Genomic DNA, 18,273 nt, shown 5'->3' on the forward strand with positions numbered 1-18,273 from the left:
GAGGGAGAGGGGGGGAGATCGTGCACAACAGAGGGATCCCCCGGCCCGTGGTGGGGGGGCTCCCCCGGCTGCGGCAAAGCCCCCCCCCTCTCCCCCAGCTGGGGAGTTGCTCATTGTTCCCACCCGCGCGCCCAGCAGGTAAGGGGGGGGAGAAAGAGAGAGAGGGAGAGACTCCTGGGGAGGAAGGGTCCTTCCTCGCCCTCCCCCACGCATCCCCCCCCTTCCTAGCCCCCCTCCTCCCGGGCGCTGCTCCCCCTCCCTATGTGGCAGGAGCAGAAAGTTGGGGCATTTGGCGCTCGCCCGAAGTGCGAGGGATTCCCACGGTCCGGTGTTCCCCCGTGGGAAAGTTCCTCTCGGTTGTTCCCACCCCTCCTTTGCTGCGTCGCCCCTTGTCGGGGTGCAGGAGGGAGGGCAGGGGGCCTGGGCCTGGGGGGCCGAGGATGAGGACCCGGAGGAGGTGCAGGGAAGAGCCACACAAAGGATGCCCGGGCCTGAGAAGGGAAAGGGGAAAGAACCAGGTTTTGCTCCGGAAAGAGGAGAGAGCAAGAGGGGCTGGGGGGGGGGGAGTTTTCAAGGGGGTCACAGGGAGGAGGAGGGGGAAATTGTTCACCTTGGACAGGACAAGCAGCAAGGGGCGGAAACTGCGGCCAGGGAGGTTGAGGTTGGCGGCGAGGGAAAAGTTCCTGCCCGTCGGGGTGGTGACACCCAGGAATAAATTGCCCAGGGGGGTCGCGGAGTCTCCATCCGTGGAGAGATTTCAGAGGCGGTTAAACAGACACCGGTCGGGTTCGATGTGGACGGTGCTGGGTCCTGCCGGGGACGGGACTCGATGCCCCCCGAGGGCCCTTCCCGTGGTGGGGTGCTGTGGTGCTCCAGCAGACTGGGCCGGCTGGGATTTCGGAAGGCTTTAGGGGACAGGGCACCCAACTCCTGTCGACGGTGGAGGAGAGTTGGGCACCTCGAGGCCGTCTGCTCCTTTGGCCTCTCAAGCCCCGATGCTGGCGCCTCCCCTTCCTGCGACGGCGATTCCAGGGGCCCCCTCTCCCAGCCGCCGCAAAAAAATCTTCGCCCTGCCTCTCCGGCTCTAGGGAAAAGGCCAGTCTTAGCTGCTGTATGTCTGACTCCCTCGGTTTCGGTGGCAGCCACCCGGGGGTGGGGGGTCTGGCCCCCAGTGTTCTCCGGCCACCCCGACTCGCGCCGTATGGAACTTTGCCGCAAACGTCGCCAGCCCCGTGCGTGGGTAGGGGGTTGGGTCACGGCGAGAGGCCGCCGAGGCAGACAGCAGAGAGGTGCCGGGGGCAGGCCTCCTGGATCCCTATAAGGACTGAGCGGGAGGCGGGGCTTCTTGTTTCAGGAGCTGGTGGCCTCCCGGGTCGGTGTATCTCGCCATGGCCGAGTGGGCGGCGGCCGATCCTGCTCCGAAGGCGTCGTGCCGGGCTGGCATGCAGGAGAACTGCGACCCGCTGGCGACGCTGAGTAAGTAGCCCAGCTCCCGGGGGGGCAGCTTTTGGGCAGGGGGCCGCTGCGCGCCTTCCCACGCTGCTCGGTATGTTTTTTAGCAGGCTGGGCCGGCAGCCTGGCTCGCGCCGAGCCCGGGACCTGCCCCCGCTGCGGCTCTGTGTTTAAAGGGAATTAGGAGCCGGGCAGCCCAGCTCGGTTCCGGCTCACACTGGGTCTGGGAGCTCAGATCCTGCCGCCTCATGTTGCTGCCTCTGTGTCAGAGGCAGCAGCACAGGGAGACAGGCAGCTGGTCTGTGAGGGGAGCTACTGTAATTTAGTGACTATAATCCGTGGGTTATATTCGTTTTTACAACCCCCCCCCCCCCGCCTCCCGCGGGGTATACTTGGGTACAGGGTATACTCGGGTGCAGGATATGCAAAAAATTTTTACACACCAGCTCGCCTCCCAGTTCCTCCACAGCCGTAGGAAGGAGCAGGGGGAGCGCTCATCCAGCTGTGCAGGAAGCGGGCAGTGAGCGCTCCCCCGCCTGGTGTCTGGCAGCTGGCAGCTGCGCAGGAACCGGGCAGTAAGTGGCTGGCTAATTCCCCCTCCCTGCACCATAAATATACCCCCGGCACAGCCTTGTCTACCCCGCGGGTTATACTCATGCGCGGGGTAGACAAGATTTTTTCAACTCAAAAAGCAAAAACAGCGGGGTATATTTGCTAAAAGACGGTGGTTTTTAAACTAGCTCTCCTCACGGACCAGCTCCCGCCTGGTACCCCTGATACGGCGGCAGGAGGGCAGAGGGGCACGGGGCTGCTCGGGCGTGGGGCTGGAGCGTGCTGGCTGCTGGCCCCACCCCCGGGACTATCGAATAGTCGAGTAACCGCTACGGATTCACGAGGTTAATCGACTGCTCAGTTAACGGAAATTTAACATCTCTAGACCCCGGGGACAGAGGGCAGGGCCAGGCGTCCACAAGAGGCGCAGGAGTGGAGGGGACGTTCAGGCCAGAAGTTAGGGTGAGGAGATTGCTTCGACCTCCCGTACCCCTTCCCGACGGGCATACTCCCCTGCCCCTTCCGCTGTCCGGGGAGAGGATTCCGGGGCCTTGGTGGGGTCGGCAGAGACCGCGAGCTGGGTTTTTCTTGAGGGGGAGGTCTAACATTCAGGATCTAGCGCAGCCGTTCCCAACCTTTTCCAGACGGGGACCCATTTTGACAATTCAGGAAGACGCGGTGACCCAAAGCACCTCAAAAACGGGGGGCAGAAGGGGAGTGGGCAGAGCGGCCTGGGTAGACACTTGGCTCCTCTTTTGAAATGTAATGGCGACCCATATTTGGGTCCTGTTGGGAAAGCCTGCTCTAGCGCTGTCTCCTCTTTGATGCCCCATCCGGGAAACGCCTCTGGATAGCTCGAGGTCGCCTTCATTTGGGTCCAAAAAGAGCTGGATAAATCCGTAGCGGACACGTCCGTCAATGGCTGTGAGCCAGGCTGGGAGGGCGCGCCTAGCCGCTAGTTGCCAAAGGTTGGGAATGGGCGACGGGAGAGGGATCGCTGGATGGTTCCCTGCTCTGTTCCCTCCCTCTGGGGCATCTGGCGCTGGCCGCTGTGGGCAGACAGGACACTGAGCTAGATGGACCTTTGGTCTGACCCCGTCTGGCCGTTCTCAGGAGTCCCTGAAGGAGCGAGGGGAGGAACCGTATGGCCCAGGGCTCAGTGAAAAGGAGGAAGGAGTTAAAAAAAAAAAGCCCACATGATTCTGGGCTGCATGAACAGGTGTGTGGTGAGCAAGACACGAGAAGTCATTCTTCCGCTCTACTCTGCACTAGTTAGGCCTCAGCGGGAGTCTTGTGTCCAGTTCTGGGCACCGCATTTCAAGAAAGATGTGGAGAAATTGGAGAAGGTCCAGAGAAGAGCAACGAGAATGATGAAAGGTCGAGAGAACATGACCTATGAGGGAAGGCTGAAAGAATTGGGCTTGTTTAGTTTAGAAAAGAGAAGATTGAGGGGGGACATGAGAGCCGTTTTCAGGTATCTAAAAGGGTGTCATAAGGAGGAGGGAGAAAACTCGTTCATCTTGGCCTCTGAGGATAGAACAAGAAGCAATGGGCTTAAACTGCAGCAAGGGAGGTTTAGGTTGGACATTCGGAAACAGTTCCTAACTGTCTGGGTGGTTAAACAGTGGAATAAATTGCCCAGGGAGGTTGTGGAATCTCCATCTCTGGAGATATCGAAGAGTAGGTTAGATAAATGTCTATCAGGGATGGTCTAGACAGTATTTGATCCTGCCATGGGGTCCCTCTCGAGGTCCCTTCCAGTCCTAGTGCTCTATGATTCTAAAACAACACTGACGCGATCAGTGAACGAAGGATGCGGCTGGATTCTCCTTGAGGTCAGGATTGTCCCCAGGAGAGGCATCCTTCCGGCTTCCCAGCCCCTTCTCCCCGAATTGGGAGGATGAGATGGGGTGAGGAGGGTCCCGTCCTTTTGCTGCTTTAAGGAACGGGGTGGATTTGGCTTCTGGTCTTTGCCCAGGGCCTGACTCCCGTGCGGTTTCTCTCCCTCCCGCAGCCGGGGACAGGACGGCGAGCGAGAACGAGGAGGAAGGCCCGGAGGTTGTGGAGCTGGACAGCACGTTGCTGGAGGGGGCCCGGAGCCCGGCGGGCCCGGGCCCGGCCTGCGAAAGCCTGCGCTGGACGGTGGTGCAGCAGATCGACAAGCCGGCTGGAGGGCGGCGGGGCGGAGGCCGGGCGGCCGGCTTCCCCAACTTCAAGAGCATCATCGTGCTGCAGAAGAGCTACGCCTGCGGGGAGTGTGGCAAGGCCTTCAGCTGCCGCTCCCACTTCAGCAAGCACCGGCGCACCCACACCGGCGAGCGCCCCTTCCGCTGCCGGCACTGCGGCAAGAGCTTCAACGTCAGCTCCAACCTCTACCGCCACCAGCGCGCCCACGCCGCCGGCCCGCGCCCGGAGAGCGCCCCCGCCCCGCCACCGGCCAGCGCTCCCGCCCCGCCGCCCGCCCGCCCCCGCGGGCTGCCCTACAAGTGCGAGGAGTGCGGCAAGAGCTTCCGGCGCAACACCGAGCTGGTGACCCACCAGCGGCTGCACACCGGGCGCCTGCCCTTCCAGTGCGGCGACTGCGGCAAGAGCTTCTCCTGGAGTTCCCACTTCGACCGGCACCAGCGCATCCACACCGGCGAGAAGCCCTACCAGTGCCCCGAGTGCGGGAAGAGCTTCAGCCGCAGCTCTCACCTCTACCGGCACCAGCGCACCCACGCCGGCGGCCGCTCCTACATCTGCACCTACTGCGGGCGCAGCTTCAACAGCACCCTGCACTTCGACCGGCACCAGCGCACCCACACCGGCCTGCGGCCCTACAAGTGCACCTTGTGCGGGAAGGGCTTCAGCGACGGCCTGGCCCTGGTGAAACACCAGCGCTTGCACCTCGGCGACGGGCCCTTCCGCTGCGAGGACTGCGGGAAAAGCTTCGGGGCCCGGGCGCAGTACGCCCGGCACCGGCGCAGCCTCCACGGCGCCACGCCGGCCGCCAGCGCCGCCACTGGCGAGAAGCCCTACCGGTGTGGCGACTGCGGCAAGAGCTTCTCCTGGAGCTCCCACTGGGAGCGGCACCAGCGCATCCACACCGGGGAGCGGCCCTACCAGTGCGGGGACTGCGGCAAGCGCTTCGGCCGCACCTCCCACCTCTACCGGCACCAGCGCACCCACGCCGGCGGCCAGCCCCACGTCTGCGCCGACTGCGGCAAGAGCTTCAACAGCACCCTGCACTTCCACAAGCACCGGCGGGCCCACGCCGGCGAGGCCCCCTGCCACGCCTGCCCCGACTGCGGCAAGGCCTTCGCCGACGGCGCCGCGCTGGCCAAGCACCGGCGCTCCCACACAGGCGAGAGGCCCTTCCCCTGCCCCCAGTGCGGCCGGCGCTTCAGCGTCAGCTCCCACCTCTACCGCCACCTGCGGAGCCACGCTGAGGAGAAGCCGCTGGAGGAGCTGCAAGAGGAAATCCCGTCGTACTAGCGAGCTGCTCCCCCAGTCCCCTCGCCTGGGAGAGGAACCCGCCAATGCTGGCCAGTCAGCTCGCCGGGACCCGGCTATGGGAATGACCCCCCCCACGGGCCAGCCAGAGCATTAGTGGGGCTTCCCGCGCGGGGATCTGGCCGTGGGGATCGCCGACCCTCGAGCAGAGCAGCCCGCCAGTGGGTGTAGTGTGAGGTCCCAAACCAGAGCCCCGTGGTGGGCCCGGACCAGGCCCCGAGGCTGTAGGTAGCTAAGGTAGATTAGGTAGCTAGGATAGATAGACCAGTAGAGCAGAATGGTTACAGTGCTGGGGGGCTGGGCGGGGTGAAAATCGGAGGGGAGATTGTGCGGCGGTGTGGGTTTGGGGGCGGCTTTCCAGCCTTCTCACCCTGGTGTAAATCAGGAGTAACCTTAGCAGAGTCCCAGGTTCTAGGTCCCCTCTCCTTCATCCTGGTGTAAAGGAGGAGTAACCCCGGTGGAGTCCCGGGTTCTAGCTCCCCTTTCGCTCACTCTGGTGTAAACCAGGAGTAACACTAGCGGAGTCCCAGGTTCTAGCTTCCCTCTCGCTCACCCTGGTGTAAATCAGGAGTAACCCCAGTGGAGTCCGGGTTCTAGCTCCCCTCTTCTTCACCCTGGTGTAAACCAAGAGTAACCCCAGTAGGTCCCAGGTTCTAGCTCCTCTCTCTCACCCACCCTGGTGTAAACCAGGAGTAACTCCAGTAGAGTCCCAGGTTCTAGATCCCCTCTCCTTCACCTTGGTGTAAACCACGAGTAACCCCAGTAGAGTCCTAGGTTCTAGCTCCTCTCTCGCTCACCCTGGTGTGAATCAGGAGTAACCCCAGTGGAGTCCGGATTCTAGCTCCCCTCTCCTTCACCCTGGTGTAAACCAGGAGTAAGCCCAGTGGCATCCCAGGTTCTAGATCCCCTCTCCTTCACCCTGGTGTAAACCAGGAGTAATCCCTGTGGAGTCCCAGGTTCTAGATCCTCTCTCACTCACCTGGGTGTAAAGCAGGAGTAAGCCCAGTGGAATCCTGGGTTCTAGCTCCTCCCTCGCTCACTCTGGTGTAAACCAGAAGTTACTCTGGTGGAGTCCCGGGTTCCAGCTCCCCTCTCACCCTGGTGTAAAGGAGGAGTAAGCCCAGTGGAGTCTGGGTTCTAGCTCCCCTCTCTCTCACCCTGGTGTAAAGGAGGAGTAAGCCCAGTGGAGTCTGGGTTCTAGCTCCCCTCTTTCTCACCCTGGTGTAAAGGAGGAGTAAGCCCAGTGGAGTCTGGGTTCTAACTCCCCTCTTTCTCACCCTGGTGTAAAGGGGGAGTAAGCCCAGTGGAGTCTGGGTTCTAGCTCCCCTCTTCTTCACCCTGGTGTAAAGGGGGAGTAAGCCCAGTGGAGTCTGGGTTCTAGCTCCCCTCTTCTTCACCCTGGTGTAAAGGGGGAGTAAGCCCAGTGGAGTCTGGGTTCTAGCTCCCCTCTTTCTCACCCTGGTGTAAAGGGGGAGTAAGCCCAGTGGAGTCCCTGGTTCTAGCTCCCCTCTCACCTTGGTGTAAGGAGCAGTAACCCCCCTGGCTCCAGGGGCAATGCAGTTACAGGAGTAGGAGGCCAGACCGGGCACTGAGCGACTGGAGGTTGGGACGAATGGGGGAATGAGGCATTATCTGGGATTCAGGGAGGTGGGGCAGGAGATGGTGAGGAAGATGGAAACCAGACGGAGAGGGGAAATGATGAGTTTGGGGGTCAGGGTGGCTGGTAGTGGCAGCAAGAGAGGGATGTGGGGGATGGAGCACGGGGCTGGTGGGCACAGATGGAGCACGGGCCTGGTGGGGACCGACACAGCACGGTGAGGGGACTCAAAGATGAGGGGGATGCGAGAAGGTTTCCTGCCAGGCCTTCGGGTCTCCATGCCCTATCCCTGCCCTCTGAGCAGACAGGAAGAAACCCTGCAGGAGAGCCACGTGGAAATCCTCAGGTTGGAAGAGACCTCAGGAAGCCATAGAGTCTAGCCCCCAAACCCAACCATCAAGGAGGGGTAATGCAGGCGTGTGATTAACTTGTGGAACTCCCTGCTGCAGGAGAAGGCCAGGGGGCAAACAGCCCGGCAAAGCCCCCTCTGTCGGCGGCATGGAGCAGTCTGGGGCTGTTGACTCCCTGTATGTGTCTGTGTGAAAGTCGCCCTCCACTGCAGGCCCTCCCAGTCCCGATCCAAATTCAGAGCAGGAGGGACAAGGACCCTGTTCGGGGATGAGTTTCGATAACGGACGGAAGCGAATCGCTCCTGAAATAAGCTGGCCAAACCAGGGCTCAGAAGGTCTAAGCTTCACCTGTTGCACTTGTTGGAAGGATCTGGGAGGTATTTCCGTACCAGGAAATCTGTTGTCAGAGGTCACGTTCCTAGTTGATGTCATTGGCTATCCATAGAGTTCTGCACATTTTTACCAGGTGATAATGAAGCTCTTTTTCTACAGCAGGGTTAGGCCTTGTCTGTGCCTCAAAGTTGACTTGCTTTAACTCCACAGGTACGGGGAAAACAGTACAACCCTCACCTGCTGTAGTATCATCATCAGCATCCAAGCAAATTCCCCAAAGGGGTGGGGGGAGGTTACCTCCCTGCAGAGTGAATGCCTCCCGGATTGATTTGTAGCAAGGTTCTCACGACCCTCCGGCTGAGTGGTCCAGCTGGGTCCAATGCTGGTGAGCCCGTCAAAGTCTTTGAACATTCGTGGGTCTTCCATCCTAAGAATACACTGGTACCAAGAAAGCCACCAATCAGCACCGATGGAAGCAGTTACCGGATGTGGCCACACGTACCCTCGTTGCTGATCTTGTCCCGATATGGAGCAGCCGGTGAAGATGACGTGAATTGTATTGGTACCAAGGTGCCCTCTCTCAGTAGAACGGTTCCCATAAAGGAATGGGATTAAAGCACCGTTGTGGGATGTCTTTATACCGATATAACCAGAGGTTGTACCCATCGTACTACTCTGATGGAAAGTCAAACCCCTATCTCATGTTGCTAATCTGGTTTAAAAACAATGTGTGTAGACAAGGCCTTAAAATATCCCACTACTGCCACCATGGGTTCTGCTTTTCTCTTGGTGTGAGAAGTGGGATCCCCAACGTTGACAGAGCTACTAGCATGTTTTAGCGCTGTTCCGTCTAAGCCAGTTCGGCGCAGGTCAACACGGTGGGTTGAATACTTCCTGCGGGCCGGCCTAGCATAGCACTTACACTGTTGCTGCCACCAGGGGAGTTGAACTGGCCCTCGTGCTAGTGAGAAATGTTGGGCGACAAAGCCTACGTCCCTTCATGGAGGCACTAGCCCCTTCACGGGGGAAGTCCAAGAGTGGGTGACCCTAGCTGGGTATTGGCTTTCACTGGAAACTTGGTCACCTGGCTGGGCCCCAGAGGAAAATAACTTTGAGTAGGTGACCTGCAAGGGCAGTTAGCTCTATTTTGCTTTCTTTTGTGCTTGTTTTTTACACTAGAAATTCTGGGTCCTCTTTCCCCTGGACAATGCCAGAGTGCCCGAGAGAACCAGTGAAGCGGGGACATCCCAAGAAACAGCTGTTGGAAGAAGATGGGATTTTTCATCTTCCGAAAAACTCTTCATTAGGGCTAGGGATCTTAAACTGTGTTTAATCAACTAATCGATTCACTACTTGACTATCCGATAAGCTTATGCTTATCGGATAGTCAACTAGTTGCTTATATCCCTAATTATGGCTGTCGATTAATCGCAGTTCACCCGTGATTCACTGAAAAAATCACGTGTTATGATTAAAAAAGGAATCATTCATCCCCGTTTTAATCACACTGTTAAACAGATGACATTTATTAAACATTTTTGGATGTTTTCCTATCTTTTCAAATACAACACAGAATACAACATGCACAGCGCTCACTTTCCTATTTTTTATTACAATTATTTGCACTGTAAAAATGACGCACAAAAGAACTAGTGTTTTTTTTCAGCTGATCCCCTACAAATACCGTAGTGCAAATTCGATAGCGTGAAAGTGCAACTGACAAATGTCGTTTTTATTGTTGCGGCGACAATCCTGCACGCCAAAACCAAGCGATGTAAAATTTTAGTGCCTACAAATCCCCTTAGTCCTACTTTTTCAGCCGACCGCTAAGACAAACACTTTTGTTGACATTTGCAGGAGAAAAAGCCACCTGCTTCTTATTTACAGTGTCACCCATAAGTGGGAACAGGCATTTGCATGGCGCTGTTGTAGCTGGCGGTACAACGTATTTACATGCCAGATGTCCTAAACATTCATGCTTCAGTCACTGTTCCAGAGGACATGCTTCTGTGCTGACGATGCTCATTAAAAAAGTGTTAATTAAATTTGTGACCGAATTCCTTGATGAGAAATTGTACATGCCCTGCTCTATTTTACCTGCATCCCGCCATATATTTCACCCAGCCGATGTTTAAGAATACGTTCCCCGCAGATCTGACCTACGCAACGAAGGTACCAATGGGAGATCTCTAAAGAGAGCAACCGGACTTGACCAGGGGGTTAAGATGCAGTGCTCTCCAAAATCTGAGAGGGACAGGGTATGGAGCACGCTTTCAGAAGTTACAAAAAAACAACGCCCCGATGCTGACACTACAGAAGCCGAATTGCTAAAGAGGAAAAACAACCTTCCACTGAGGACATGTGATTCATAATGAAGAAAATGAACACGGGTCGGCCTGCACTGCTTTGGCTCGTTGTCGGTCAGAACCCATTGTCGGCATGGACGCACAGCCTCTGAAATGGTGGTTGAAGCATGAAGGGCCATATAGAGCCTTAGCACACATTAGGGACTATAACAGGGTAGCATTCCCTTCCCACGAACGCCCCTGTCTGGTTGAGTGCGTTTGCCTGCAGTGTCTCTTTGGCGACTCAGCCCTGTGGCCGAGTCACACTGTGGCTACGTCTACACTGGCATGATTTTCCGAAAATGCTTTTAACGGAAAAGTTTTCCGTTAAAAGCATTTTCGGAAAAGCACATCTAGATTGGCAGGATGCTTTTCCGCAAACACACTTTTTGCGGAGAAGCGTCCATGGCCAATCTAGACGCGGCTTTCCACAAAAAAGCCCCGATCGCCATTTTCGCGATCGGGGCTTTTTTGCGGAAAACACTACTGTGTTGTCTACACTGGCCCTTTTGCGCAAAAGTCTTTCGGAAAAAGACTTTTGCCCGAACGGGAGCAGCACAGTATTTCCTCAAGAACACTGACGATCTTACATGAGATCATCAGTGTTCTTGCGGAAATTCAAGCGGCCAGTGTAGACAGCTAGCAAGTTTTTCTGCAAAATCAGATGATTTTGCGGAAAAACTTGCCAGTCTAGTCACAGCCTGCGTGAAACACTCAAACCCCTTCCGGGGTGTTTATTTTCCCAGGGATCCATCTTCTCTAGTGTCTCTGTTCAGTCCATTTTCTTAGGGTATGTCTACACTACAGCATGATTTCGAAATATCTAATTTCAAAATAGCTATTTTGAAATAGCTTATTTTGAAATAACACGTCTACACACACAATGCATTTCGAAATAGCTTTTTGCTATTTTGAAATAGTGCGTCCTCGCTGATTGGACACTGAATCGCATTTAAGGCCTACCGGAACTAGTTCCGGCAGGGCATCAAATTAGAAGTTACCTTGTGGCCAGGACAGCCAGCAGGGCACCCTGGGAAGGGCTAGAGACCCCCTATTTCAAAATAAGCGTCTACACAGCACTTATTTCGAAATAGCAATTTCGAAATTGGTACTATTCCTCATGGAAAGAGGTTTACCCATTTTGAAATAAGCCCTCCGCTATTTCAAATTAATTTCGAAAGAGCAGTTGGCTTGTGTAGACACTAGGAAAGTTATTTCGAAATAACTTTGCCGTGTAGACATTGCTTTAGTCTCTTTCTCCACTCAGTACGAGAGTGAGGTCTCTAAGGTGTCTCCTTCTGAAGACAATGTTCTAAATATCTCCCCACTCTGAGATGTCCTTGGGTGGGTCGGTCTGTCTGCCTGCCATCTATCCCTCCCTCCATCCCCATACACACCCATCCGTCCTCCATCCCTCCCTGTACACACACACCCATTCATCCCTGATCTTCTCCTTTCCAGGTCTGGGCTGCAGTTAAGCTGCTTTTAGTGCTGCAGTTTCTTATGTAGTCCCACCTGGTCTCTGATTGGCTGGATCCTTCCTAGCCACTCTGTCTCCTGGAAGACTTCTCTATGGTCCTTTTGACTTTAGGGCCTAGTCCTATTATGGAGACGTAGAAAGCCTTAACACACATTAGGAACATATGAAGCTGTGTCTGGCATGTAAATATCACTGGTTACAACAGGGCCATGCAAATACCAGTTCTCACTTTCAGGTGACATTGTAAACAAGAACTAGGCAGCATTATCTCTTGGAAATGTAAATAAACTAGTTTGAGCGTTTGGATGAACAAGAAATAGGATTGCGTGGACTTGTTGGCTCTAGAGTTTTCCGTTGTTTTGTTTTTGAATGCACGGGGCTTTGGTACATAATTTTACATTTCATCTTTCATGATAAAAAGATTGTATTATATTACTTAATATAATGCAATTTAAAAGATCTTTTTGTTGTTGTTTTTACAGGGCAAATATTTTTTAATAAAAATCAATATAAAGTGAGCACGGCCTACTTTGTATTCTGTGTTTGAAATTGAAATCGGTATATTTAAAAATGTACAGAACATTCAAACTATTTACATAAATGGTATTGTGTTATTTAACAGCACAATTAATTTTAATTGATTACTTTTTAATTGCTTGGTAGACGTACTTTTTATTCATACCTGTTTCGCGCCTGTATTTATTGATCGCCCGTGAGAAAAAAACATCCATGGTACAGATTATGGGCCAGTTCTTCAAACGTGGCTCTCTAGTAGTAGGTTCCTACGTCCATATTTAGGCACCTAAATCATTATATTATTTAACATATTTATTATGTAATTTGTAGGTGCCTAGGTGTGAATTTCGAAGCCTAGCTGTAGGCACCTCAGCTCAAAAATGTTGCCATGAAAACTCACAAGTGATATGTCTAAGGCCCTACCAAGTCATCCGGCCTAAGCCGGGACGACCTGACTGGACATGCCCGACATTTCGAAGGTAAAAAACAAGTAGCAGAAAAGAAACACGTGGCTACAAAAATGAAACCTTCCCGGCCTTTGCACAACGTCACCAGGAAGCCACGCAAGGCGCAGGCCCGTGTTTGTTTTCCGAGCCACGGCAGGTCTTCGTTCCGCCACATAATCCCAGCCCCACAGCATGGAGCGGTTTAGCTTGGGGGCTAGAACCGGGAGTTCTCCAGCGAGAGTTGTAAGAAGGGCGTTGGCTCTCCATACATTTTGCTGCTGTCTGCTCCGTCTCTGGCCGAGGGGCACTGGGACTGTGTGTGTATTGTGAATAAAATAGACTAGGGGGGAAAATACCTCGCGTCCATGTTCAGTTATTTGTCTGCTCGAGAAGGGGTTAGCCCATTTTTTCTAACAGCACCTTGCGGGCAGACTATAGGTTGAACCTTTCTAATCCAGAACTCTCTGGTCTGGCATGGTTTTAATTAGCCAGATGCCCATTTATGGATGTTGTGACGGTAAGATGGTGGGGCAGGTTCCTGCGTGGCCCAGGCGATAGGGTGCCCACTTACGGATATTGTGACGGTAAGATGGTGGGGCAGGTTCCTGCGTGGCCCAGGCAATAGGGTGCTTGCCTGGGAAGGATAGGGTTGTGGATTCTAGTCCCGCCTCCCATGGGTCGGCCCCATAAGGGTAGCTTACAGCTACCAGTCCTGGCTTTCTGTGTTTTGTGCTGTTATTTAGTGCTAATTTACCCTTAAATGTCTTCTAATAGCCCAGCAGTGGCTATTAGATTTGCGCAAGAGGGCTTTATTGTTAAACACATGAGATTGTCAGTGTTCTTGTGGAAATTCAAGTGGCCAGTGTAGACAGCTGGCAAGTTTTTCTGCAAAAGCAGATGATTTTGCGGAAAAACTTGCCAGTCTAGACACAGCCTTAATGTCTCTGAGCTACTCAGACAATGTGTATTATTAGGCCAGGTCTACACTACGCCTCCCATTGATCTATGCACCTTCAGCTACAATTGAAATTGAAGAACTTCCTGTGGCGCCTTCTACACGGTAAGGTCGGCAAGGGCTGCTCTCCCATCGACTCCAGCTACTCTTCTCGTCTCGGAGTACCGGAGTCGACGGGAGAGCACTCGGAGGTCAAGCAGACATGATAAATCAATTACCGGTGGGTCGATTGCTGCAGCATTGCTACCCTGTGTCATGCAGACAAGACCAGCGTGAGGGTAGGTTTTCGGTGAGTGTGACTGGCACAGCTGCTCAATGGAACTAGGCCCAGTTGAGGATCTGATGCGAAGGGACTCGATTTCCCCACTGCGTGTGGCCAGGTAGTTGAATAAGTGAGTCTTATTTCAAAATGAGTGCTCCCTTCCCCGGCTTTGCACTCATCCCTCTCTCTCTATAAAAAAAAGTTTCCTGTGGGATGACGATGTCATCACATCAGTGTGTGTCCCGCAGCCCTGCCCTCTGCCACCCTGACTCCTCCCTCCCTCCCCGGTACTCGGGTGGGCCAGAGCCATGAGACCTCCTACCTCATGGGAGGGTGGGAACCCTGCACCCTCCTCGCACGTCGGGGGAGCCTAGAGTCACATGGCCTCCCCCCTCATGGGAGGGGGTGAGAGGCTGGGACTGGCATAGCTCCGGCAGCCAAGGGGTGACCAAGAGGCCAGGCTGGCATGGCCTTGACCCTCCCCTCCCAGGTGACTGAGGGGGGAGGGTGATAAGAGGGGGTTCTGGCCCTCCTGGGAGGCTGGGGGGAAAGCCAGACCTGCCTACCCCAGAGACAGGGGGTCTGGTGAGTGTAGCAAATCAGTTCCCGTTCCCACCTTGTTACCCTTATGCAACTTTCTGGGGGAGACAAGTCCTCGGTGACTTGAAACCTACAGACAGCAGCTGTCCAAGAGGCCTGAGTCTTATTTGCACGAAGGGCTCGTCTCAACCGGCTTCACTTCTGGTGGGCATTTCCACGAGTTGAGTTGAACCAGTGTAAACCCCTATGAGGATGCTGGTCATTCAGGACAAAGGCAATTTGTTTCGAATTATTAGTTTCTTCCAGATAAAAATCCCGAGGTCTGTTTCCGCAAAGGGGGCGATGTTTAGCAGCCAGCGTGCAATTCATGTGCATGGGACAGACCTAGAAATGCCCTCTTGATATCTGAATGGCTTCCAAAGCCATCAACATGTTTTATTAGTCTGTAAGGGTACGTCTACACTAGCCCCCTTGTTTGAACTAGGGAGACTAATTAGGGCGACCGAAATTGCAAATGAAGCACGGGATTTAAATATCCCGCGCTTCATTAGCATGTTCCCCGGGCGGTTGCCATTTTGGAAACTGACTAGCCCAGAGTCACTGCCCGCGTCTACACGTGGCAGTGAAACGGGACTTCGAAGTAAACCCCTTAACTTGAATTAGCTGTTAAACCTCATTCCACGAGGAGTAACAGCTAATTCGAATTAGGGGATTACTTCGAACTCCCGTTTCACTGCCGCATGTAGACGTGGGCTGTTATTCCGGGCTAGTCAGTTTCCAAAATGGCAACCTCCCGGAAACATACTAATGAAGCGCAGGATATTTAAATCCCGCGCTTCATTTGTAATTTCGGTCGCCCTCATTAGCCTCCCTCGTTCGAACTAGGGGGCTAGTGTAGACGTATCCTAAGGTGCTGCTAGACTATTTGTTGTTTATCAAGTTTTTCCAGTGGCAGACTAATACGGCTCCCTTTCTGCAGCTTAGAGAAATTTACACTGGCATCAGCGTGCACATCTGTTCCCGAGAAACATGGACGCTAGAGGGCAGTGAAACCCAAGGAAAGTCGCTCATTCAGCCCATTAATTTCAGCGAAGCCGCTCACACACATGAAGTGAGGGCGGTGCTAAAAACCCAGCTGCGTTGGAGGGGAAAAGAGGAATCAGTCGATTTTGAGGTCGTGCACCTCCTGTATCACACTCACGGATTCCTGCATCTGGTCCGTAACATGTGGCAGAGTTAGAGCAGATTTTTCAAGTGACTCTTGCGGTCTCCTCCAGCCTGACACCACCGATTTCAGGGGTGACGTACCCTTAGAAAGAGACACCCCCTTTGGATTTTAAGACTCCCTGGGAGGGAGGATGCAGGGCCTCCTTCAGGGCACGGCTCCAATTGTTAATTCCCGTCCCGGTTAAACACGCGCCTCCGCCTCTCCTTTTCAGGGTGAACTTTGCCAGCTTCGACTTCCAGCCGTTGGATTTCCATTTGCTTTAGGACAGCTGAGCCCAGCAGTGTCCCCTGTCACCTGAGTGCTTGTGTGGCTGCCCAGCAGCCGATTAGCAGAGCGCCCACAGCTAGGTTGTGTTTCTGTGGGTGGTGCACATTGGCACATGTCTTGGCGCATGTAACAACATGTATTCTGCACAGGATGTTGATGACTCTGACCACTAGGCCCCAGTGCCTGAGGGAAGGGAAGGATGTTGATGACTCTGACCACAAGGCCCCACTGCCCTGAGGGAAGGAAGGGATGTTGATGACTCTGATCACTAAGCCCCACTGCCCTAAGGGAAGGGAAGGATGTTGATGACTCTCACCACTAGGCCCCAGTGCCTGAGGGAAGGGAAGGATGTTGATGACTCTGACCACTAAGCCCCACTGCCCTGAGGGAACAGAAGGATGTTGATGACTCTGACCACTAAGCCCCACTGCCCTAAGGGAAGGGAAGGATGTTGATGACTCTGTCCACTAGGCACCACTGCCCTGAGGCAAGGGAGTGGTGTTACTGACTCTGACCACTAGGCCCCACTGTCCTGAGAAAAGGGAGGGGTGTTAGTGACTCTGACCTCTAGGCCCCACTGCCAAGAGGGAAGGGAGGGGTGTTACTGACTGCCCACTAGGCACCACTGCCATGATGGAAGGGAGGGGTGTTACTGACTCTGCCCACTAGGCCCCACTGTCCTGAGGGAAGGGAGTGGTGTTACTGACTCTGACCTCTAGGCCTCACTGCCCAGAGGGGAGGGAGCAGAGTTACTGATTCTAGCCACTGGGCCTGAGGCTCCCCACGCCTGCATTAGCGCTTTTAACCCCTGCCCCACACTGGGAGCTGATAGGGTGAGAGACCCCATAGAATCTGCCCCTGCAGGGAAACCCCGTAGCGTTCCTGAGGAGATTCCAGTTCCAACCGGAACTTGTTTACCCCCAACTGTCAGGAAAAAGGCGGGAAAACCTGACCGGTCAGCCTTCCGGTCACATGACCGATCTTCCATTTTGTTTTCCAAAATGGAAGCCCCGCAATACGTTAAAACACGGTCATAATAAAGCGATAGGATTCCTCCCTGCACAATAGGCTGGTTTCCCAGCGTAACGGGCTGCACTGACCTCACACGGGACCTCCCAGGATTAGCCCTAGTGACCTGGCGGAGGGCGCCTCAGCCCCAGCCTGGCAGGGAAAGCGCCAGCCGGAGGCCGGCACTACAGGCTGCTGGAGCCGCTTGGCCAGGGCTGGTGTCTGCCAGGGACAGAGGCCAAGCTCTTGGTGGGTCACCCGTGGGCTGCGACCTGGCAGAGAGCAGAGACCTGGGTCCCCCAACCTACCCCCATTAACCCGCAACGAGGATGCTACACAGTTGGTACTGACTTTCACCACTAGGCCCCACTGCCCTGAGGGAAGGGAGTGGTGTTAGCAAGTCTGACCACTAGGCATCACTGCCCTGAGAGCAGAGAGGGGTGTTACTGAGTCTGGCCCCTAGGCCTCACATCCCCCTGAGTAGGGAGATGTGTTACTGACTATGGCTGCTGCACCTCACTGCCCTGAGGGAAGAGAGCCGTGTTAGTGACTCTGGCCACTAGGCCTCACTGCCGTGATGGAAGGGAGGGATTACTCTCTGCTCTGAGGGAAGGGAGAGGTGAGAGACCCCATAGAATCTGCCCCTGCAGGGAAACCCCGTAGCGTTCCTGAGGAGATTCCGGTTCCAACCGGAACTTGTTGACCCCCAACTGTCAGGAAAAAGGCGGGAAAACCTGACTGGTCAGCCTTCCGGTCACATGACCCATCTTCCATTTTGAAAAGCAAAATGGAAGCCCCATAATATGTTAAATGATGCCTACGGCTCATAATAAAAGCCTAGGATTTTACCCTGCAGAAAAAGCCGGTTTCCCAGTGGGACCTGGCTGGGTTAGCCCTGGTGAAGAAAGCTCTGGACCCGCAGCCTGGTGGGCAGGCTGAAGCGGGAGGCCGGCTATACAGGCTGGTGCAGAACATAAGAACGGCCATATTGGGTCACCCCAAAGGTCCATCTAACCCTGGCCCCACTGCCCTGAGGGAAGGGAAGGGTGTTATGAACTGGCTACTAGGTCTCGCTGTCCTGAGGGAAGGAAGGGGTGTTAGTGATTCTGGCCACTATGCATCACTGCCCTGAGGGAAGGGAGGGGTTACTGACTGCTCTGAGGGAAGGGAGGGGTGAGACCCCCCCGTAGAATCTGCCCCTGCAGGGAAACCCCGTAGCGTTCCTGAGGAGATTCCGGTTCCAACCGGAACTTGTTTACACCCAACTGTCAGGAAAAGGCGGGAAAACCTGACCACTCAGCCTTCAGGTCACATGACCCATCTTCCATTTTGAAAAGCAAAACGGAGGCCCCGCAATACGTTAAAACGTGCCTAGTGCGCATAAGACACGCCCAGGATTTCACCCTGCACAAGGGGCTGGGTTCCCGGTGGCATGAGGGGCACCGACCCT

General features: G+C 54.7%; 1 protein-coding gene across 1 annotated transcript; it reads left to right on the forward strand.

Annotated features, from left to right (window-relative positions):
* The first annotated feature begins 4 nt into the window (after nucleotides 1–4).
* Nucleotides 5–12,916, forward strand: ZNF544 (zinc finger protein 544). Its single transcript, XM_089771348.1, has 3 exons — nucleotides 5–138; nucleotides 1,355–1,476; nucleotides 4,019–12,916. The coding sequence occupies exons 2-3, from the start codon at nucleotides 1,389–1,391 to the stop codon at nucleotides 5,476–5,478; spliced, it is 1,548 nt and encodes a 515-aa protein (XP_089627474.1). The 5' UTR covers nucleotides 5–138; nucleotides 1,355–1,388; the 3' UTR covers nucleotides 5,479–12,916.
* Nucleotides 12,917–18,273: the final 5,357 nt, after the last annotated feature.

Source organism: Pelodiscus sinensis, chromosome 19 (assembly GCF_052426305.1).
Source record: "Pelodiscus sinensis isolate ZL-2025 chromosome 19, ASM5242630v1, whole genome shotgun sequence".
NCBI lineage: Eukaryota > Metazoa > Chordata > Testudines > Trionychidae > Pelodiscus > Pelodiscus sinensis.